Source organism: Protobothrops mucrosquamatus, unplaced genomic scaffold, assembly GCF_001527695.2.
Source record: "Protobothrops mucrosquamatus isolate PMUCROS unplaced genomic scaffold, P.Mucros_1.0 scaffold482, whole genome shotgun sequence".
Taxonomy (NCBI): Eukaryota; Metazoa; Chordata; class Lepidosauria; order Squamata; family Viperidae; genus Protobothrops; species Protobothrops mucrosquamatus.
The window spans coordinates 346,054-370,714 of record NW_015386802.1 but is presented as its reverse complement, the minus strand read 5'-3'; the positions used below and the strand labels follow the sequence as shown (position 1 = coordinate 370,714).

Genomic DNA, 24,661 nt, shown 5'->3' with positions numbered 1-24,661 from the left:
ACATGGAACAGAGAAGAATTCTTTCAAGATTCTCTTATTCCATTCTATAACAATACAGTACACATTCCTAAAATCATAGCTGCTCTTGATTCTTGACCTTGCCTATCTTGAAGGGATGATACAGTAATAAGTTTTTATTTCATAGTAGCCATTTTGGGAGAGTCTTCAAGACAGATCAACATTTCAGATGGACCAAAAAAAGTCCAGGATCCGTTTTGTATAATCCAGCATTTCTAGGAATGGGCATGATCTCATAAAATATAGGATAGATATCTTATGGATAGAATTTATAACCCCATTGCTATGATAATGGATTAAAGTCATTTCTAGGTATTTTCTTCTGACCTTGACAGAATGTGTTCTCACATTAGTATTTCTTCATAGAAGTGGTCATCTTCTAGTAATAGAGCATTAAGATGCCCATCAGAGCTGTTATGCTTAAAGAAACACCGCTGGGATAGACAGATGTTGCTGTTTGATGTTCTTATAGGCAACATTACAGGATTTTATTTGGATAGATACCACCTGCTCCAGTGTTAGCCATTCAAGGTCAAGTCAGAAAACAGATTCCACAGATATACCGGAACTCTCCTTTATGGATATAGGCTACAGTAACAGTATTTTCCTTCTCTTTTCCTTAAGCTAAACAGACCGAAATTGGAACCATCTTATTTTTTCCAACCTGGGCTTAAATCATTCTTTGCTAACTGTTGCTGCATTCTTTCTCCAAGTTCATTTCTGAGGTTTTCTATATCTAGCATTATCTTATTGCTCTTCAAATTACCCAAAACTGTTGTTTCCCCAACAGTTTAAACAACAATCAGTTTTCATTCTTTTTCTGTGTAAGTGTGGCAAGCTATGATGACCATCGAATCTGATGGTAAAGTCTCTCTGTTGAGTTTGATTCTAGCTGACTCTGTAGACACCTTCCTGTCATCTGCCATTGTTTTTTCCTAAGATGTTTGTTTTATTTTTTACTTCCCACTTTAACCAATATCTCTGGGAGTTCACAGTAATTTTATAATCCTAAACCTAATCTTAGTTCTTATCTTATTTAGTTTTCAAGTTGGCTAAATGTTAGTTGGACATGTGAATGGTAGCAAACAAATGGAAAACATCACTTTGTAGTAAGGGAAAAAGTCATATGCAAGGAAAGAAGGACGTATGCCAGAGGAAGGTGAAATAAGATTTATTTATTTATTTATTTATTTTATTTAATTTATATGCCGCCCTTCTCCCGACAGGGACTCAGGGCGGCGCACAACATATTTAAAACCAGAACATATATACAATCCCCCCCTTAAAACCGAATTAAACCGAATTTTAATGTTGCGTCTTCCGAATATTTAAAACCCAATGTAATTTACCTCATAATTGGATATTTATCTTGCAATATATACAAAATGCTAATGATAAGCAGCATCGTATGCCAATACACATTCTTAATAATGAAGGGAATCTGACCCAGCCTTTTTATTTTATTTATACAGCTTACTTACCACCTCGATTTTTGTGGTTTAGAGGAATGGTACAGATATACATATGGGTGTTCTATAACCCTATACTAAACATTAATTGTGTAAGGGAAATGTTTTTATTTATTTATATCTTGCTTTTATTATTTTTACAAATAACTCAAGGTGGCGAACATATCCAATATATCTTTCTCTTCCTATTTTTCCCACAACAACAACTCTGTGAGGTGGATTGGGCTGAGAGAGAATGACTGGCCCCAAAATCATCCAACTGACTTTCATGGCTAAGATAGGACAACCAAACTCTCTCTCTTTCAATATCTCAGCAACTTCCTAATATAGATAATAGTTTCCTGCTTTCTAGCATGATGCCTTAACTCAGCAGTTCTCAACCTATGGGTCGCGACCCCATTTGGGGTCGATCGACCATTTCACGGGGATCGCCAAGCAAGGCTGTCCACCATTTTTTTCCCTTTTCCGGCAGGTGCCTTACCTCCCTTGAGCTGGGCCAGCTGATGGTCGGCCTGCTCCATCTCTGCTGCTTGCCAGCTACGCCTCGGCCGGCGCAGGGGGCGTAACCACGCACGTGCGGCGCTCCCGGGCAGGGAAAGTCCTCGACTTACGACCGGTTGGGTAGTCCTCGACTTACGACCGGTTGGGTAGTCGACTTACGACCGGTTTAGTCCTCGACTTACGACCGGTTTAGTCCTCGACTTATGACCGGTTGGGGGTCGCGGCATTAAAAAGGTTGAGAACCACTGCCTTAACTACTAGACCAAATTGGTTCTATAATGAAATAGTCATTAGCAAACATAATAATGTATCTCCTAGTTGAACTGTTGTGGTTTCTCTGAACCTATTTTATCCCTTCCATCCATACTGTGAATCCACTGACAAATTTACTGTTTCTCACTTGGCAGTGAGGACCTCAATTGGGCACTGTGTGCACATGAAAACCACTTGCTGGTTCTGATATTGTGTCCAGATCTTAAACCTCTGTTTTCTCCAGCCTCGACTATTGCAGCAACTGTCTCCTCAAATTCATTCATTGATGTCAAATGAATTTATAGGTTGAAAATTGGACTCAGACTCCTACCAAGTGAATCTCTCTATGCTGAACACTTTTATGAAGCTTTTTAAATTATTTAATCTCCATATTTTCAACTGATTATTATTTAACCAGTTTTAAAATGGAATCCGAAGCCTAATTGTTGTAATGAAGGATTTTATTTTTGAAGATAATAATAATAATAATAATAATAATAATAATAGTAGTAGTAGTAGTAGTAGTAGTAGTAGTAGTAGTAGTAGTAGTAGTAGTAAAGTTGGAAGGGACCTTGAGGGTCATCTAGTCCAACCCCCTGCTCAGGCAGGAAACCCTATACCATTTCGGACAAATGACTGTCCAGTCTCTTCTTAAAAACTTCCAGTGTTGGAGCATTCACCACTTCTGGAGGCAGGTTGTTCCACTGGTTAATTGTTCTCACTGTCAGGAAGTTTCTCCTTAGTTCTAGATTGCTTCTCTCCTTGATTAGTTTCCACCCGTTGCTTCTTGTCCTGCCTTCAGGCGCCTTGGAAAATAGCTTGACTCTCTCTTCTTTATGGTAGCCCCTGAGATATTGGAAGACTGCTATCATGTCCCCCCTCATCCTTCTCTTCATTAAATTAGACATACCCAATTCCAGCAGCTGTTCCTTCTTTTGAAGATCTGCAGTTCTTCATGACAATTTAATAAAAAAGAAAGACAAGATGAACCAATCCTCTAAAAAAAACCAACCAAACTCTCTCTCTTTCAATATCTCAGCAACTTCCTAATATAGATCTTTTTACTGAGAATCAGAAATAAATATAAATTTCTGACACTGTTTAGAGTAGAGACAAAAGCCAATACAGGACTTTCTGTGAATTGAAACTAGACCTTTGATCATCGTCTTCTGTATATGGTTTACATTTATTCCCTTAATATCTTTAAAGAATAAGAATCTCTGTGACTGTCATACTGTATAATATCCATTCCTTCTTTTGAATTGCTTTACTGTGCTTGGGATAGCAACTTAATAATAGATATCTAAGAGATCTTGCTAAAGACAAGCTTAAAACTATATGGTATCCTCCTGGAAAAAAAGACAGAAGTCATGCACTGAAACTATTGAAGATAAAAGAAGCCTTCAAAATGATGAAATCAGTAATACAATTTGTGTCATCAGATATTTCTGTGTTTAGTGTGGCTCTCTTTCTTTTTAAGTCCATATATTTCTAAACCAAAAGAAAAACCTTGCTTTGAACAACTGAAGTTCAAACTGCCATAAAAACATTTGGAAAACTGCTGACAGTGACTCTTTTCAGATTTGCCATACTTTATCAGAATTTTGCATTCTTCAATTTTCAACACTGGAATTACCAAATAATATTTAAAAAAATAATAGAAAGTTATTTTTAATAAGAGGCTTTCTTAAGCAGATGTCTAATAATATTTTTGCATGGTATCACACCAATTTTTTAAGTGTGCTTGGTCAGACATGGAAACATTCACCATGGAGAGCTATTGCTGGGACAATGGAAATGGTATCATCCCGGTATCTTAAATGGTGTGAAATTCATTGAATGTCGATGGTTAAAAAGATGATGGTGTTGAATATCAGGGCCCAATTAGGAAACAAAATACAAAGCTGATTGGGAAGGGAAACATTCTCTCTTTCCTTTTCACACTTATATATTGCACTTTAATATAAAATTGCTTGTGCAATATAATATTTAGTTTGGGATTCTAGCAGTTTCCACATACTGTATGCAGGAACATGGACAGCTGATCGTGCCAAATGTAGGCATAACTAAACAAAGTACAACTTAGGTTCTCACAGTCTATAGGACCTCACAAAATTTCAGGGATTTTGTTGTTGTTTTTTGCTTTTAGAATTTTATGTGGCTTTTATGTGTACTGTAGTTTTAAAAATCTTGTGTAACAAATTTTATGTATATAATTTGTAGCTTTATATGTAATAAAAAGGCATATGTATGTTTTCAATTTCAATTTCAATAAGGAGCCTCCATACTTCACATAGCCCCTAGGGCCTCACCAAATCTAATCTGGCACAGACTAATGGGAAGAGTAAAACAAAATAATAATCAATTGCAAAAACATGGGAACCAATGTTGGCAAGAATTTTTACTTTGCGTTTGATGGAAATCAAACTCTTCCTTCTATGAAGCAAGAAAGGTTAAGCCAACTAGCAAATCTGTCTGTTAATTATGAGTTTTCAAGTATGAGCTTTATTTTCAAGAGATGTCATTATTTTTTAAGGAAAAGTAAATAAAATTAACATTTAAAATATTTGATGCTAAGATAACCCATTAGCATAGAATATGGATATTGATGTAGATGGTGATGGTGATGACATTAAGAAGAAATTATAAGGAGCAAAAGAAAGAGAAACTGTTGTAATAAGGCTAGTCTCTCTGGCCATATTTTCTGTAATAAACTGCATAGTCTGAAATGCAAACTTCTGTACCTTTAATAATAATAATAATAATGATGATGATGTTGGAAGGGACCTTGGAGGTCATCTAGTCTAATCCCCTGTTCAGGCAGGAAACCCTATACCATTTCAAACAAATGGCTGTCCAGTCTCTTCTTAAAAACTTCCAGTGTTGGAGCATTCACCACTTCTGGAGGCAGGTTGTTCCACTGGTTAATTGTTCTAACTGTCAGGAAGTTTCTCCTTAGTTCTAGGTTGCTTCTCTCCTTGATTAGTTTTTATCCGTTGCTTCTTGTCCTGCCTTCAGGCGCTTTGGAAAATAGCTTGACTCCCTCTTCTTTGTGGCAGCCCCTGAGATATTGGAACACTGCTATCATGTCCCCCCTTGTCCTTCTCTTCATTAAACTAGACATACCCAATTCCAGCAACCGTTCCTTATATGCTTTAGCCTCCAGTCCCTTTCTTGTTGTCTGCTTCCTTCCTTCCTTCCTTCCTTCCTTCCTTCCTTCCTTCCTTCCTTCCTTCCTTCCTTCCTTCCTTCCTTTCTCTTTCTTTCTTTCTTTCTTTCTTTCTTTCTTTCTTTCTTTTTTCCTTTTTAAATTTTCCTTAATTTTCATTTTCTACCTTGATATTTAATGATACTCCTATATATATGGGATGCATTGTAATGCAAATACACCTGAGTAGAACTTGTGTTTGAACATCATAATGCACCTATCATCAACTTGGCATCTTAGTGGATAGCTGTTAAGTGGCAAATCTGCATAAGTTATGAATGCATATGTTCAATTTCCTCCTGTGTTTCAATAATAATGTATAAAGTTCTGTATAGCGTATCATACTTTGAAGACTGGGAGAGTAAATCTGAAGTGTCTTCAGCAATTCTCTCACCAGCAGCTTAGCTGAAGGGGCCATTCATTAGCAACAGAGAGCTGACACTTTTCAAGCAAATAGACAACTTATATTGTTTAAGCAACAATTAACTAGTCATGTCAGTTTATCAGGATGCCACTTTGAGGAAGCCTGGCAAAATAAAGGATGTACGACTGTAGTGAAAATTCTCCCCTCCCATATACATCACAGTTATTTAATTGTTCCACATTTTCTTTATGCAGTTTCTCTACAGGAGAATCAGACAGTTATATTGGAATATGAAGCAAAGAAAGCATAATTTGTAGAGTAAGTCATCATTGGCTGATTCACACAAAACAAAACTATAGTTTACAAACTGCAAATTAATGTGAACTAGGTTTATAATAGCAATCTAGTTATAACTGTCTACATATATACATGTACAAAGTGGCCAGGAAAAATAGAGCTGAATCAGAATAGAATAGAATAGAATAGAATAGAATAGAATAGAATAGAATAGAATAGAATAGAAACCTTGGAGGTCTTCTAGTCCAGCTCCCTATACCATCTCAGACAGGTGAATGTCTAGTCTCTTCTTAAAAATCTCCAGTTATGGAGCACCCACGATTTCTGAAGGCAAGCTGTTCAACTGGTAGATTGTCCTCACTGTTAGAAAGTTTCTCCTTAATTCCAGGTTGCTTTTCTCTTTGATCAGTTTCCAACCATTGTTTCTCATCCTTCCCTCTGGTGCTTTGGTGAACAACCTGGCCCTCTCTGCCTTGTTGCAGTCCCTCAGATACTGGAATAGTGCTATCATGTCTCCCCTATTTCTTCTGTTCTTTAGACTAGCCAAACCTAAGTCCCGTAGCCATGCTTCGTATGTTTTAGTCTCCAGGCCTTTGATCATCTTAGTTGCTCTTCTCTGATTTTTTCCAAACTCTCAACATCTTTTTTTTGTGATATGGTGACCAAAATTGGCTGCAGTATTCCAGGTGTGGCCTTACTAGGGTTTTATAAAGTGGTAATAATACTTCGTGTGATCTTGGTTCTATGCCTCTGTTTATACAACCCAGGATTGTATTAGCTTTTTTGGTTGCTACTGCACACTGCTGGCTTATAGTCAAGTGATCGTTCACTAGGACTCCAAGGTCCCTCTCACAGTTACTGGTCTCGCCCAATCTGTATTTGTACCTTTGATTTTTTCTGCCTAAATGTAAGACTTTGCTTTTCTCCACATTGAAACACATTTTGTTGGATAGGGCCCATTGTTCAAGTTTGTCAAGATCTTTTTGTATCCTGAGTTTGTCTTCTGGGGTGTTAGCTACTCCTGACAGTTTGGTGTCATCTGCAAATTTGATGGGTTCCCCTTCAATTCCCTCGTCTAAGTCATTTATGAAGAGTCTCTTCCAGCTTCTGTTCTGTTCTGTTCTGTTTTGTTCTGTTCTAAAGTGATATTAACACTTCACTGATCTTGATTCTATCCTTCTGTTAAAGCAACCTAGGACTGTGTTGGCTTTTTTGGGGGGATCATAGATTTGAAGGGACTAGATTGAAGCCAATTCCTGGAATTATTATATTAGCCAATTGCTAACATAAATCTAGGGTATTGAGTCTGTCAGTGAGCAAGAGAAAGGAGTCAATTTACAAAATCACAATAGACAGAAGTTGGAATGACTACTGCTGTGAAAACAGTCAATTTTTAAAAAAATATTTTAAAAACTGGGCAATATTTGATTTTAAGGCTATGCGTGCTGGATAGAGGACATGAGGACAAAAAGGAGGACTTATCCTCCTTTTGCCAGACATCTGGTAATCCTATTACAAGAAAACAATAACAGAGCTGAAATTTATACCAATAAAGGGGTGGGGGGTTTGAGGTTGATTCAGAACAGAAGGTGGAGCTCTTACCTCACCAGCTTGGGGGAGTAGAGAATGTGTTTGTGTTTGTGTGTTATGGTAGTGATGGAGGGATTTCTCTAATTGCTTTCAGCAAGAAGGAGGGAATTGTCCTAAAGCTTAAGTTAATGTCAATTTTTTGTTTTTTATTTTCTCAAGTGTGAATTTAAGCTAACCACATATAGAAATTTGCTATTCTTCTATATGTAAGTTTCTATTATGATATTTTCAAGTGCCGCATTACACAATCCTCCCCATGAACAAAGTCTCCCTTTCTAACTGACAGCTCAAAGCAATGCCCATTGAAATCAGTAAAATGAAAAAAAAAAAGTATTTAGTGTACAGCCTTAAATTGCATACCCAAAAAGAAAAGAAAAAGGAAGGAAAAAAAATGCTACAGAATAAGGTCTCACGCATTTTGGGGGTTTTTGTGTGTTTCAAATGCAAAACATTTACACTGAATTTTTCATTATGTGGTGATTTAGAATAAATCCCGTTTATTTTTGCAAAAGAGCTTCCTCAGCCTTCATGTAGGTGCAAGTGTTGGAAAGAGAAATGTAGGCAGATGCTGGAGTGGAGAAACGGTGAGCCTGTTTCTATAACTCATTTTCATTTTCATCAAAAAGGTTTATAGTGTATCTTGTTAGGCTGGTAATATTATTTTTTCTTTTCTTTTTGAGGGCAGAGCAAATAGATTTTATAAGTGGGTGACCCAATGCATTATCTGTATAACTTATGATTTAATAAACTAGTCAGTTGAAATATTGGAAATGTTTTTCCAACTCTGGCAAATCTGGTTGTGCCAGAAGAGCATAAATGCACTAGCAGATGAATAACAAATAATAGGCTTGGTTATTATTGAAATAGACTTGTAGAGTGAGGCCTTATTTGGCTTTGAACAAATCAGTGGCTAAATGCAATATTGAAACAGAAGTATACATTTTGTTGTTCATTAGAGTTTTTTAAGCTTCATTTTGAAAAGCAATTCTCATGCATTCTGAAACACATGCTATCATCGAGATACATAATTGGTCTCCCCAAAGAAGTAATATATGCGAGTTATAAAAATAAGAAGCAAAGAGGCATACACCAGTCCTATTGTTGAGGTGCTGATTGAACAGTCTTTGAACAGAATAATTTTGCATTTGAAATATCATCAGCTGGGCTTTGAGAATAGGCAGGCCTGCTTGCTTCTCTCTTTTCTTCTTTCCCTCTTTCTTGAAATAAAACATGCAAACTTCAGGAAGTCACTTAGATCTTCAAACTTCTTCCTTTCAATCTCTGTCTTCTATAAATAATTTTGTTGACTATATCTGCTGCTAATGACTTTCTTGGCAAATTTATCCTCTAGCTCAGTATGTAATTTGGTTTTCCTGAGGTTGGCAACTTTAAGACATGTGGACATCAACTGTGGACAGCCAGCATGGGAATTCTGGGAGATGAAACCCACAAATCTTTGCCAAGCTTGGGAACACTGCTCTAATTAAAGCATCTACATCCAAAATGTCATTTCAATTTTATGTTTTCATTTGGAAAATTTGATCCTGGCATGTTTCATCTGTAAAACTATGTTACTTGGTTTACACATAATGTGACTTGTTTCATTCTAGTATAGAATTAAACCATGGTTAACATACTGTGTGAATTTAACCATTGTCAGTCCAGCTAGTCAGTAAACCATGATCAAAAGAAATCAAAGCTTGGTGGACTATGGAACTCAGTGTCTGCATTTAATTCTGTCATAGTAGAGCCTTCCCTCAGCAGAGATTTTGGAGAAAAATTCCTAGGTGGTTTGGCCAAAAGAATTATTATCCTTCAAACTCTACTTTAATAATTTATCATATGCTTTTGTAGTGAGATCTTTGGGCTGAAATTGTGTACGGAGGAATAACTGCTAATTAAAAATACTTTGGACTGGTCATTGTCAAAATTTATAAGTCATTGTGTCTGGCCTTTCTGAAAACACCTGTTTTATTCACCATAGAAGTTAATGGTAGACAAAGGTGAACATTAGCATAATGGGAGAAAGACTAGCATTCAGATTAAAGTAGGGCTGATCAACTTTGACCCAGAGCCAAATGCAGTTCTATCTGCAATGCTTAGAGATTGGAAACCATTTTGGCTTTTGGTGTTTTACCTTTCTGAGCAAGGATATAGCTGAAAGGATAGATAGATAGATAGATAGATAGATAGATAGATAGATAGATAGATAGATAGATAGATAGATAGATAGATAGATAGATAGATAGATAGATGGATGGATGGATGGATGGATGGATGGATGGATGGATGGATGGATGGATGGATGGATGGATGGATGGATGAGAGAGAGAGAGAGAGAAAGAAAGAAAGAAAGAAAGAAAGAAAGAAAGAAAGAAAGAAAGAAAGAAAGAAAGAAAGAAAGAAAGAAAGAAAGAGACATACTCCTACTCCTGCCTATCTTTGGGTTATACTTGGACAACGAAGGATGATTTGAGGTTTTGTTTTTCATCTCAATAAAGAATACATTCATTTAATGTTTTGAGAACATTTCCTGGGAAATGCTCTGATTTCATCTAAAATAGTTCCTATCTGGCAACATTTCAGTTTGAGAAAGATCCCATGGAAAGTGCAGAAAAGAACATTGTCAGGCAAAATATAGTATATTATCAAGCTGTATAGTCTAGATGCTGATGGATAGTGTTCAACTTCGATTCTCAGTCAAGGGAGCCTGCATTGTCTGAGAGATACTTCTGTCATCATGTGGCCAACATGAAAATAAGGAACACAGTAATTTTCCCAATGAAGCAATAGCTATGTACTTGCATTTTAATGCTTTTGAACTTCTAGGTTAGCAGGAAAATTATTAAAATTACACAATCTTGTTGTTTAAGAAACAATGAGGGAACAGATTTAGCCATTGTGCTAGACTATAACTCTTACACTTACTATTTGTGTTGAATACTGTTGAATTGAATGCTGCATATTTCCATTTAGCTACTTTGCAGGGTCGTAGATTCACTATCTTTGATTTAGTAGGCAGTTTGTGATGCTCAGCTCAATAGTGGTTCCTGGCTGACCTTGGCTGATCTCAAAAAGTTGTGCAGAATTGAATGGGAGATCATCAGGAAACCCCAGGGCTATAGGGTAGACTGAAGTTTTAAAAAGATCCTAGAAGTTGGCAGTGGCAACCAATCCTGTACTTTTGTGAAGACAATCATGCAAACATGTCCATGATATCACTGGGAGATGAGCTTGATTTTAATTGTGTAGAGCTTCAAATACATTATATAATTCACTCTTCCAAAGGTGCCATCATATTTATTTGGCATACAATTAATTCTCACTTAATGACCAGTTGCTTAGTGACCAATGCAACGGATGCCCCCAAATGTATTTATGATGTGATTCCAGGGTTCCAATGGCAACATTTATCCATGGCACATGACCACATTTTGGGCACTTGGCAACCAGCTCACTTTTACAAGTGATTTATGATGTGTTTTTCTGGCCTTTCAGCTAGTTTCCTGCCAAAAAAAAAAAAACCTTCCATAGGAACGAATAGACTTGTTTTATGACCATGGTGTTTGCTTTATGACTGCTGCAAAAAAAGGTTATAAAATTGGGTTGGTTACATGAATGCCTTGATCATGACTTATGATAGAAATTCTGACCTCTATTAGGGTTGTAAGTCAGATTATCTCTATTGCTTTAAAAAAATCAAGAACAGAGGAATGTGTATATCTGAGCATACTAAAAAAAAGTTTATATTAAACTGTAATAATAATAATAGTAGTAGTAGTAAAGTTGGAAGGGACCTTGGAGGTCATCTAGTCCAGCCCCCTGCTCAGGCAGGAAACCCTATACCATTTCGGACAAATGGCTGTCCAGTCTCTTCTTAAAAACCTCCAGTGTTGGAGCATTCACCGCTTCTGGAGGCAGGTTGTTCCACTGGTTAATTGTTCTAATTGTCAGGAAGTTTCTCCTTAGTTCTAGGTTGCTTCTCTCCTTGATTAGTTTCCACCCGTTGCTTCTTGTCCTGCCTTCAGGCACTTTGGAAAATAGCTTGACTCCCTCTTCTTTGTGGCAGCCCCTGAGATATTGGAACACTGCTATCATGCTATCAAGAAGTTTTTTTTTCAGAACAGAGGAAGCTTCTTGGATGGGAAGCGAAACGTCTTCAAGGAAAAACAAAGTTCAATTGCCTTTTGAAAAAGCACCTTTGGGACAACCATGACCTGGATGACTAAGAATCTCCACAGACTCTTTTAAGGCAATATTGGTTGTTATATAGATAGTTACATATAGAATGTGTGTGGAGCTACTTTTTAGTTTATTGTTTTAAATTAATATGATTTGTTGGCTAGGAATCCTTGAGTTGGATGACTGCCCTTGTTCTCACTGAAGGAAAATTATGGTGTGCAATTGTTGGCATTATTACACAATTCCTGTTTTTGATATGGTGGAGTCTGTCTTTTCACATCTATGAAAGAGCTGGGAGAAGCTAAATTATGAGCTTCCCTGACATTAGCAAAAAAAAAGGGCAATTCTCCTTTTCCTGTGTCAGTTTTATGGGGTCTATTGGCCTGCATGAAGACAGTCTGCTGAAAATGGCTGTAAATAAAAAATCTTATTTTAAATTATTCAAAGCATCAAGCTCCAGTCATGGAGGGAGAGGTCCCATTCAATAGATGAGAAGCTGAAACGTTTCTATAAAAAATTATATTAATGCAAAAGAGATTGAAACAATATCTAATTAAAATCACTTGAAAAATGAGTTGAAAATTGGATTTGACATAACATTTACAAGGCTGTCACTGTTATTACCATGCAGTTTAGCCTTTTGGTGGCTGCTTTTTTATTGCAGCTTTGCCAGAGATTAGAAAAGAAGCAAGCAAAATGTGAAGGTCTTACATATTTCCCTGCCTTTGAATATGAAAAGGGCGGCAAAGATAGCTTTCTCTGCAACCTCTTGGCCCTGCTCTTTGACAAAAAAAAAAATCCCTTTGGATATGGAAAAAGGAAGCGTTTCGGTGTTGTGTCTGACTGTTTAATTCAGCCACATTGTCACTCTAGTGCATGTAACATAACTAGGCAAAGGTGTTTTTTTAAATTATTAATCTCTCTAGTGTGGTATTGTAAATGGAAATAAATGTGATGGCCAAATGTTCTTAGCTTAAAAGGAATAAGATGGGAAGAAGGAAACAATGCTGTGTCGAGAGAAATTTAATCTTCCATATTAACTGTGGCGATGGAGATTTTCCTCGGAGAATTAAATGGCGGGTTAGGATAGGAAGCTAAGGCTAAAACATTTACCTATAGATCTCTGCAGTTTATGTAAATCAGCAACAATTTTTGGTGTTAGTTTAAGAAAGAGCTAAAAAGCTTATTTTTCCCATTAAATGAGGTTGCTGAAAAACATTGGGAGAAAGAAGAAAAATGCTTTAATTCTGGTCACAATTGCTTCCTCCAGGACTGCACTTGTGCTGTTTTCCTGAATTCTTGATCCAAAAATCACTTTTATAAGCCATCTTATTTAAGAAATTCTTTTTTTTCTGGTACCTCAGACCCCACCCTCCAATGTTTTCCTTGAAATATAATACTAATACTAATATTACTACTACTACTACTACTACTACTACTACTACTATTACTATTACTACTACTAATAGTAATAATAATTCCCCAGTGAGGCACTACCTTGATGTGGCTGTGGGGCTTGTGTACTCTGAGGAAGATAAGAGCTATGCCAGAGGTTCAAGCATACTGGACAGGTCTCATCAGAGGAGTCAGACAAAGAGTTTCTCTCCCATAAAAAATATGGTGAGACGTAATTTTCAGAAAGCCATACTGGCTCGGATGTCACCCGGGTTAACAAGGTCCATGCTAGATGTTGGAGTTCCTGGATATCTGATGAAAAATGGGTTACAGGACTCAGGACTGTTGGCCGAGCAACCAGGGCCAGCAGCTGCAGAACTACTGGAAGAAAAGGTGTTTACCCATCGCAAATACACAGTGATTGAAAACAAGAATAGGATATCTAAAACAAACACACCAATTCTGGAAAGAACAACATCCAGAATCAGAAATAACAGAACAGAGACTAGCAGATCAACACCGATTTATAATATGAAATAAAGTGTTCACAGAAACAGAATTGGACAAACTGCAAAGGTTTACCCAGGACAAAGAAATCAAAGCCTTGCCAGAAGTAATTCAGAATGTAGAGGCAAACCAGGGGATTTTGGCAGTGAAGGAATCCAGCAGAGATATAGAACTGTTCTCATTTAACCAGGCACCTCTTCCTCAGGAAGAACAAAATCTTCTGAGAAATAAAAAAAAATGAAACAAAGAATAACTGAGCATCTAGAACAGCATAAAAACAATAAAATAAGACTGCCTGCATTGAAGGTTGTTTCAAAGAAACAGCTAGCACAAGCATTAAAAGATGCAAATACTGCAATATCAAGTATAAGCACCAATTCACTGCAAGAAACAAACCAACTAATGTACAGCACAGCTGCAATTATAACTGAATACCTGGGATGCAAAATCAACAAAGAAGAAAAACAAACAAACAGTGCACCACAAAAATGGAAGGTTAGACTGGAAAATAAGATCAGCAAGTTAAGATCACATGCAAGCAAGCTAGAACAGATGAAAGAAAAGAAGCTGAAGAATAAGAAGACCAAAGAATACCTAATCAAGAAATACCACTTAGAAACAAGGAAGATCAAGGAAGCACTAGAAATAATAAAGCAGCAAATAACAGCTATAGCCAGGAGAATCAGTAGATATGAAGCTCAAATTGCAAATTATAGGCAGAACCTCCAATTTCATTCCAATCAGAAATGTTTCTACCAATCCATCAATGGAGAAACTGCAATAAATTAGTCAGTACCTGACAAGGAAGAAACAGTGCAGTTCTGGAAGCAGATATGGGATAACCCAAAGAAATACAATAAGGATGCGGCTTGGTTAAAAGAGGTGGATGCAAATAAAACAGAAGTTGAAATGAAAGAACTAGTAATAACAACAAAAATGGTAGAAAAAAGAGCAAAGAAGATCAAAAATTGGTCAGCACCAGGTGCAAATGAACTGCATGGGTTTTGGTTGAAACATCTAACTATTCTATACCCACTCATTGCCAAGCAGTTCAACAATATACTACAAGGAGGAGAATTTGAAAAGTGGCTAACAACTGGGAAAGCCTAGCTAAGAATTGTAAAAATTTGGGGAGTTTTCCCCTGCTTCAGGAACAATATAAGGATACATAACTAAAGCAAGCCAAAAGTTGGTTGCATATGCTAAAACAAAGATGGGCTCATAGTCCACTAATTTTAAAATAAAACCCCAAATTTGAAGGCCATTCTTATTGTGAAAGTGTATGTTAAGTAAGATATGGCTCGTATGCTTTTTAAAATAACATATAGCATGTATTACATTTCAAAAAAGATCAATATGGAACAAAAGTTTAAAAAATATGAAAGAAATACACGGAGGTGGTTTTGTCATACAACGTGGATTTGATTGCAAAACAAATGTATGAAAGAAAAATGAATGGATTGAGAGGAAGAAGAAAATCAAGAAATTCATGACTGAATGAAATTGTTACGATCTCAGAGATAGGTGAGTGGTTTAAAAATCAAAAGCCAATGTGTGGAGTAATGAATAGATATGGTGGAAGGGCAGAAGAATGTTTTGCAAGGCTAGAAAGGTATTAGATTTAGCAATAATTATTTCCTTTTTGTAATGTCATGCCTTTAAAATGCTAGTGATAGTATTTCATTCTTATTGAACTATGCATACTATGGGGTGTATGGCATGATGGGCATGTGTGCATGAATGTATGTATATAATATATGTGTATGTTGTTTAATTATTCCATTGTAAAGACATTATGTGCAGATCTAGGTCTCTGTATAAGGCTCTAATACTGGGAAAGCTGGGAGGAAAAAAGAAATGCAGCAAAGTGGATGGACTCAATTACAACAGCAATTGTGCACTGTCTGACTGTTGAAAGATCCGAAGGATCATAAGATAGATAATCATGGAGACTATGTAGACATTAACAGTTGACCCCAACCTGATAGCATATAACAGTGATGGCGAACCTTTTAGAGACTGAGTGCCCAAACTGCAACCCAAAACCCACTTATGCATTGTCAAGTACCGGATGGGTGTGGCCCACTGGCTGGGTGTGGCCAATTGGCTGGGCATGGCCAATTGGGCGGGCGTGGCTGCGGTGGTAACGGCAGACTGGGTGGGACTAAAAAGTTCAATCAATCAATTTCAACTTTGCAAGATCTTTTTTTTTTCCGCGAGAAGTTGAAATTGACTGATTGAACCTTTTTTTTTTTTTTTGCACACGGCGGCGGAGGCCTAAAGCGAAAAGGTTTTATAAAACCCAGCTGAAGGCCTAGGACTGGGCGACGGCGCACGTGCCCACAGAGAGGGCTCTGAGTGCTGCCTCTGGCACCCGTGCCACAGGTTCGCCACCACTGGCATATAATCAGCCAATCAATATATATGCATTCATACACATTCTATTATTTATTGTGTCTATAATGTACTACACTAGATGTATCTTCCTACACATAGTCAAAATGAACTTTAGGCAGGATTTGGAGCCTTTTACTGTCTTTAAAAAGTAAGACTATAATCTAGGAATGTGCCATGAAATCCCCCCCCCCAATTTACCCATTGAAAGGGATTAACCTCACACAAAAGATAAAGAAAGTGCAATTCATGGCATTGAAACTTCAGTACAATCCCATATATGAACACTGGCTTTATAGTGGCTACTAACATTTTAATACTGGATTTTAAATATAAAGACTTTATAGTGTTCTTAATTTACATGCTTAAAAGGTAGAATCTATGTATTCCTGGAAAATTGGCGGTTATTACAAAAGTGATAGTATTCATTACAGTACTGATCAATGACTAAAGTATGTATAAAAATTGTATCTGGTAATCCTCATCTTACAATCATTTGTTTAGTTACTACACAAAGTTAAAACAGTGCCAAAAAAGAGCATGCTTTTTAACAATACATGTTTTAAATATTTTTATTAAGTCATGTATTTAAATCATGGGTGTAGTTTTGTACATCATATGATTTGTATGAGTACTGAGACAAATAGAACCATATTAAATTTTTTACATAGATGCTAAATACCAGATTTCCATCTGCAAATCTTTGGTGAATTGAGATCTTGTTATTTGCATTTTAATACTGATAGGTTTGAAAAAATGATTGTTTAGAAAATATATTACTACAAAAAGATAACTCCCATCAATACACCTGTAACATTTTCTTAATTATTAAAAATACAATTTGAATTGCAAACATTTCTAGAAAAGATGGAAGAAATGGGTGCTCCTCTTTTAAGGCAATTAAAAAAATATTCCCATGTGTCTAAAAACTCCCAACCAGTTCTTGAATACACATTTTAAAAGAAGTCCATTAAAATTAAATTCAGGAGATGAAGATATGCAAAATACCTGAGGAAGTGGAACCTTATAATGTTCTCAGAATTCAGCAATAGTCTATTTAATTAGTATTTTAATTTATCAGAATAATTCTTTGCACTTGACAATTCCATATAATTAAGCACGTAGCTATGGTGCAATAATATCGTCTGCTCTCTTTATACCAGTTATTTTAACCTGAAAGAATCTGTAGAAGTCTCTTCTGTGATCTAAATTACAATGGGGACAACTTAATGGCCTTGCTCTATTAAGCAGCACAACTCAATGGTTGTTGAGTGTTCAACGAGATAGAGAGGTTGCCACAGCTCAGAGCTTTGGGTCTCTAAAGGTGAACTTCCTGAGCAGCATAATTTATTTCTGTCACTGTGTGTTGGAGTGGAGGAATAGCCATTTTCCAGCAGAAAAGAACTGGAGCCTTGAAATTAATTGTCATAATCATCCATAACAGACTTCACAAGACTCTTCCAACAGACAAGACTGAGGCCTCCTCTAGATGGATGCAGATGGTTAATTGTGACAATTTTACAGCAACTCTTTAATAAATGGCCCACATTTTCTTTTCTTCCATCTGAATGGCAATCTTTTAAACGGAAAGATAGGAAAAGGAAGCTCAAAGGAGGATAGTTGTGGAGATATCGTGCTTGATTTCATTCAGTGTCAGCAATGGTGATTATTTCTTTTCCATCTTGATTCAAGACTTTCCCACATCTCCTCCTTGACACACACACACCATCACATAGTTGGGCAAGCATACTGCTTTTGTGCTTATTTTCATGCTGAGCAAAACTGCTGAATTCCAAACTTCAGTTTAAAAATTAGCAAACAAAGAAATTCCAGGTGATTAAACAAGTGCATATCAATTTTGCCAGTTGGGGAAATGGAAGGAATGGGGAAGGGGCAAAAAAAACCAACAACCCACCAATAAAGCTGGATAAAGATATAGCAGCATTTTGCATAGTAAATTGGACATTCATAATTGAAAAATACAAAGAACAGGACCAAGCAATATTTTATGACATAACCTTCTTCTAAGCTAAGCTAAAATCACCTATTGAATTGCCTTTGGGGACTTCCAAATCTCTCCCAGCCATAGATTCTTTCACTCAGTCAAATTTGGAGATTTCATAGAAGGCTGGCTAACTCCATCCTGTAAAAAAAATTATTAGGTTGAGTTTGAAAACTAAGCACTTTGGATCATGATACCAACCAGGAATTTCCCACCAAAATCTGTGTAGGTAGGTAGGTAGGTAGGTAGGTAGGTAGGTAGATAGATAGATAGATAGATAGATAGATAGATAGATAGATAGATAGATAGATAGATAGATAGATAGATAGATAGATAGATAGATAGATAGATAGATAGATAGATTAGTGTATGTAACCACCACTAACTCCTTAAAGACTATGATGAAATTTACACTTTGTAAAAAATTATAAAAACAAAAAACAGTATTAGAGAATAAAGAAATAAATCACTGACATTTCCATATCCTTTGGGCATTATCCTGGAGGAGCCAAAATGTGAAATATATTTGCTCCTTTGAAATAAATAGTTGACATTTGTATAGCAGAATTCATTTCATAAGGAGTCCTCAATATAGAGCAACCATGAATTCACATTATCAGTGGGGTTTGAGACATTTTCTTGTTAGTTGTTTGAGTGTTTGAAATCAACTCAGCTGCATGATCTGTTTATTGTTACAGATTAACATGGTATGTGTATATTACAAAGAGCACATATTAAGATCCATAGGCTTATAGTATGAAATCATTCTGTGGACAAAGTATTGAATTTTAATCACTACTGTAGCATTGATTCAGGAAGGCTAAGGTGATTTGACTCAAGTATCTACCCTAGTTTCCCTTTCTTTGTATACAAAGGAGATTTAATAACATTTACCAAGCCTTCTTTCTGGGGAATTGGGAAGATAAATAAGGCTGATGTTAGTTGACTGTTTAAATCCACGTAACACTGAATAAGTGCCTAAATAGCAAGAATGAATTAAATTAGTCCCGAATTTGTGTGTCTAAACTGTGATCCTGGAAAATTACTGAACTTATTTAGAAAAGGTTAGGATGAACAAGGCTAGTCCTACCATCAGGAATGGTGAGGCTGTCTTAGGCATTGGATGTTAAACTATCAAGAGGACAGGGATATGAAGAGTTGCATTCAGACTTGTATTTTCCATCTAGCATCTGTGTGATAGAGAATGCTCTTCCACACCAGATCCTGTAGCATGATCCATTTGGCCATTAGATTCAACCTTGTTGCAAAAAATGTCAGAGTATCATCTTAATCTTTCACCTAAAGCAAGAGAGATAATATCTTTGATATTACTCATGTAATTTGCTGAGACTTCTTGGCGCTAACAGTCAACCTATGGAAGTACTGTATGTGGAGAATGCTCTTGTATGAATATGTATCTTTCCAAATGGCTAATTATCTGCACCTGGTTTGATGTGTTTACTACTTGGGGTACAGAATTTGGAGAGCAGAATGATCAGTTGGTTTTGAGCAACACATTGACAGCTAAATCCTAAGAGTCTGGAAAATTAAATAAATTAAGATATGGACAAAAAAATAAGTTTGGCTGAATTTAAATATATTTAAATTAAATACAATCAAACTTATTAGTAACCATATATTTAATAATGCTCACCTTCTCTCACATTGAAAATTACAATTTATTAACAATTTTTGAAGGGACTTTGGGCAATTTATTCAAAGCTTCATACTTCATACTTCATATTCAGAGCTTCATACAATTTTGCATCTGAGTTGCATAAAACAATAAAAACTTGACTGAATTAATTTCAACATATGTGACTATATGAACACACCCATGCAACTCTCTTTATGTGATAGGGAAGTGCTTTTCCATTGCCTTCTTGTGTATTCAACTTCCCTATGTACTTTTAATCCTGAGATTTCCTGGAGACCATCAAAGCGTTAACTAGAGCTAGCTTTTGAAGATCCCATATGAACTAAGTAAGTGTTCTAAAGTCAGCTCATTTTCTAGTAGCCCCATCTGACTCCTTTTAGATCAGCCACTGAAAGCAGGAAGAACGCTCAGTAAATAAAATGAGCTTATGTTGTATGACAAAGTTGACCAAGGTGACAATATTCTAGTTTCAACAGGAGGCTACCCTACTGATTTATAGAACAGTTGAGGGGCTGCCACAAAGAAGAGGGAGTCAGGCTATTCTCCAAAGCGCCTGAAGGCAGGACAAGAAGCAATGGGTGGAAACTAAGCAAAGAGAGAAGCAACCTAGAACTAAGGAGAAACTTCCTGACAGTTAGAACAATTAACCAGTGGAACAACCTGCCTCCAGAAGCGGTGAATGCTCCAACACTGGAAGTTTTTAAGAAGAAACTGGACAGCCATTTGTCCGAAATGGTATAGGGTTTCCTGCCTGAGCAGGAGGTTGGACTAGATGATCTCCGAGGTCCCTTCCAACTTTATTATTATTATTATTATTATTATTATTATTATTATTATTATTATTATTATTATTAAAATTGAACACTAATCCATTTTACAGTGATTCTGTGAGAATGGTGAAGCAAAGATCTAAGTCCTTGAAAATGTGTAACAGTGATGAAAGAAGATGATGCAAATTCATTGCAACACCTTTAACTATGCCATTTTTAATTTTCTTAACAGCTGACAACAAAAGTATGCTCGAAAAAGATACAGGATTGGAAATATTGAAGATTGGCATGGAGAAGGTAAGTGAATACCGCATATCTTCTTATCTAAATCCTTTGATTTATTCTTTGATGGAATCTTAACTCTCTTCAATGTTTGTAGGTAAATTGTGTTAATCTTCCTAAAGGCGTTTACATTTTTCTGATTATTAAATTCTTGCTTCTGTCATAATAATGTCCTATTTCATCAACCATATAAGTAAATCATTATAGCTTTTAAGAATTTTCATGGCTTTATCATATGTTTGCAACAAGATTCCCCAAAACCAATAATGCAATTGGTGAGTCTGATTATTTCCACCTGTTTTAATTAAAGCTGTGTTTCAGCTCTAGACTTGTCAAGTTTTAAATTTAGGATAATGTATCCCTTGATGTCTGACCATGTTTTTTGTGGATTACTTTCTAATTTTCTATGCTTTTAAGTTTGCTTAAATTTCTAATATATATGACATACTCTTTTAAGGCAACACTCCTCTTATACATAGAATATCTTTATAAAAGAGAGTTAAGATTCCATCAAAAAATAAATCAAAGGATTTAGATAAGAAGATAATATAGCCTGTCAGAACAAAACAGATTGCAAAATCTGCTATTAATTGTATATTGATGGATACGTTACAAATCACTTTTGCACTTCTCTTTACCTGCGTGGTGCTGTTTAATGCTGCAAGCACTCAATTTAATCTTCTTCAACCTGGTCTCCTCCAATTCATCTGGGATTACTGCTCCCAGAATTTCAGGACCACATAGCTGCTATTGGCCCAGGAAGTCTGCTTTCAGAGTTGAACAGTTGCACCAAAGTATTAACCGACAGCAGTTGATTGTGAGAAACATATGAATTGAGGGAGAGAATAAAGGGAAGTGAGCTTTACACATTGCATGAAGCTACAATATAATTTCTTTATTTGGGATTAGCTTGATGAAGGAATCATTATGGCTTCATAATAAGTGCAAATCAGGTCACGATAACATGTTCAACAAACTATGATTAAAAAAAATTGCTTAGCATCGTGTGAACAAATAGGAAGACCAGCTATGAACTCCTTGATGACAGATTAGTTGGCCAGCCACCTGGACCAATTGCAGAATAGATGAGGTGCTGCTATGGGGCATCTGCTAATGTGGAACCATCTCTAGGTTACTGGAGGCTCGAATTGCACACCCACATTGGCCAGTATCCTGGGCAATAGGTCTTTGGAGAAGAGCAAGAAGCTTAAATGATAATCTCAGTCTTTTCATTGTAAAACTTTCCGTTGCAAAATCAACCACCAGAATGACATGGGTTTTCCATGACAATCAAGCAACCCATATTACTGAGGTGATGTGTCCTACAGAAAAACCTCAAATAAACAATATTGTGGCACCATCCAATGTACGAATCCAACCACATGGCCTATCGAATTCAACAGAGCCTTGTGCAGGTCAGAGAGGGGGCAGTTTCAGTTGTAAATAGATGTTAGGTTTCCAGGTGATTTTAATGTTGTTGATTTTAATGTTGCTATATTTTTCCTTGCTCTTTTTTAGTGAGTTTACTGCTATTTAATTTTTTGTATAAGGCATATTGATTTTAAAAATAGGATTCAAATAATTAAAATAAATGAACAGAGAAAAGGGAGATATGAAAATTGGCTTCTACGTATAACTTGTTCTTCATGTGAGGTTAATGCATGTTTTAAATTTATCAGTGTTTAAAATGCAGCTAAAATACGGGGCCCTTGAAATTATGGTATTTGCCTGATCTTAAACCTTCTTTGAGGACAAAGAAGTGATTGTTTTAAAAAGTTGTTAGTTAACATGTGCATCTAAAACACAAGTCTTAAAAAACATCCCTGTAAGTGAATCAATAGCACTTGCTTCAAAATAATGTATTTAGAATTGGGGTGTTAGTGTAAAAGTTAATCAGCCCTCAAGAAGTTAAGTAGGTTAGTAACTTTTCAAGTGCAATTCTCATTTTATTGAGGTTGGCCAAAGTGCTCCTCAGACCTTTTCTGAATTGGCATCTGTGCTTGAAGGATGCAGAAGAGAAATTTCTGTGATCCAGGAGATGCCTCCTGGAGGCAAACTGTCAGATTATTATCTGTCTTGATGTAATTAAGAGAGGGAATCTGAAGTATAGCAGATAATTGTGAAAACACATCTTCAAGGTGCAGCGCTGTTACATGGCTCAAGGAAAATTAGAAAGAGAATCACAAATAACAAGCAAGTATTCACAGTCATGTAAGAGTAGCAAAACCCCCAGAGACATCAACCCTCACACATCCTAATAAGAAGAATGGCAACCTATGTCCAAGAAGCACAGATTGTCATTTATATTGATTCAAACACAGCCGCTGGATTTGGAGGATGGTCACAACCCAGGTTGATGGTGATACTTTAGATGAACCTGTGTCATTTATTGCAGTCCACAGCAGGTGGCATGCTATCATGATTTTAATTGGAATATTAAATTGAAACAGCTCCTGATATTACTATATAGGTTAGATAATGCTTAATTCTTTTGATATTGCCCTTATCTGGAATTGCTCTTTATAAAAGGAAAATAACACCAGAATAGATCATCTACAGGCAAATATATTAACTACTGTGTTTGTGTTTAATAGATAGTGGATTAAAGCCAATAGGTGGACATGCACATTCAACATAAAGATATTTATTTCCACACAAATGTGCCTACATCTGCAGTTTTATCTACTAACTGATAAAACAACTACTGAAGTGCTTCATATCGCAGGATGCATGTTAAATTCTTTGGAAGAAATGCAGTTTAAGGCATAAAGGAAGCATGTGCCCCAGTTCTGCAGATATTGTCTTTATTTTAAATATAAAGGTGACACTGGCTCTCAGGAAAGTTATTTAAAGCTAATCATACAATCATCAAGCACAACTGTCGGTATCATTTATCAAAGTGTTTATCCATCTTGAATCTTGCACAGAAGTATTTTGACTTGCAACTGACAAGTTGCAGCTTCAGTGTCAAAACCAGTAGTCTTCTGTAATTCCTTATCTTATCTTCTGAGTCCAATACCTTAACATTTGTTTTTCTGTGTATTTTACACAAGTAAATGACAGGGATAGTGGGGTGATAAAAAGTTACAAATGGGTTCTAAAGTGCAGAAACAGCTATTGATTTATTCTGGTACATGTTGCTCCTTGGAATGTTATAAAAAGCACAATTGTGGAGTATACCATGTTAGCTTATGAATTTCTCTGTATGGAAGTAGCATGTTTGTGTTTTTTTAAAAAACCAGCAGAATTGTGAAATGATTGAATGGTTGCCATGGTAGCATTAGTAATTCAATTTTTAGTCAGCCTCACATAAAATAGAAGAGGGGAGCTTTGCCTTATGGCTGTAGTACTGCACCCATCCTGTTTCCTTTACGCTTTTTTTAATTAAAAGAAAACACCAATGCACACAGCTTATGTTAATATTAATTATTATTTGTCTTGCTGTGCAGAAACAGTTCTTTAATAAATGTTTTCCACTGAATGCAGCCAAAGAATGCAAAAGGAAAGTGTGCTTGACATTGAGGACAAAAATTGACTTGCTACCTGCTAGAAATGAATACAGAATGACGATTGGGGGAATTTTGTTTTAAGCAGAAAAAGCTCTCATAATATAAATACTCAACTTTTGGCTGTGTTCTTGGTGCTCTCTGAGCTTGATTGGTTTCTTGCAGATCTTTCCTTACCCCAACTAGGTAACATCATCAGTGCTAGTAAGGAGTGGGGTTTGGTCTCAATTTATATTCTAGTGGCTTAACCTGTCAGAGTTGGTGGGA

General features: G+C 36.3%; 1 protein-coding gene across 1 annotated transcript in view; it reads left to right on the top strand.

Moving 5' to 3' along the window:
• The window catches only part of PTPRN2 (protein tyrosine phosphatase receptor type N2), a 519,027-nt gene that overhangs the window by 160,130 nt on the left and 334,236 nt on the right, over window positions 1-24,661 (top strand). The window contains exon 9 of the mRNA XM_029284276.1: window positions 20,839-20,903. Within this exon, the coding sequence (XP_029140109.1) occupies window positions 20,839-20,903 (65 nt within the window). The remainder of the gene's footprint in view (window positions 1-20,838; window positions 20,904-24,661) is intronic.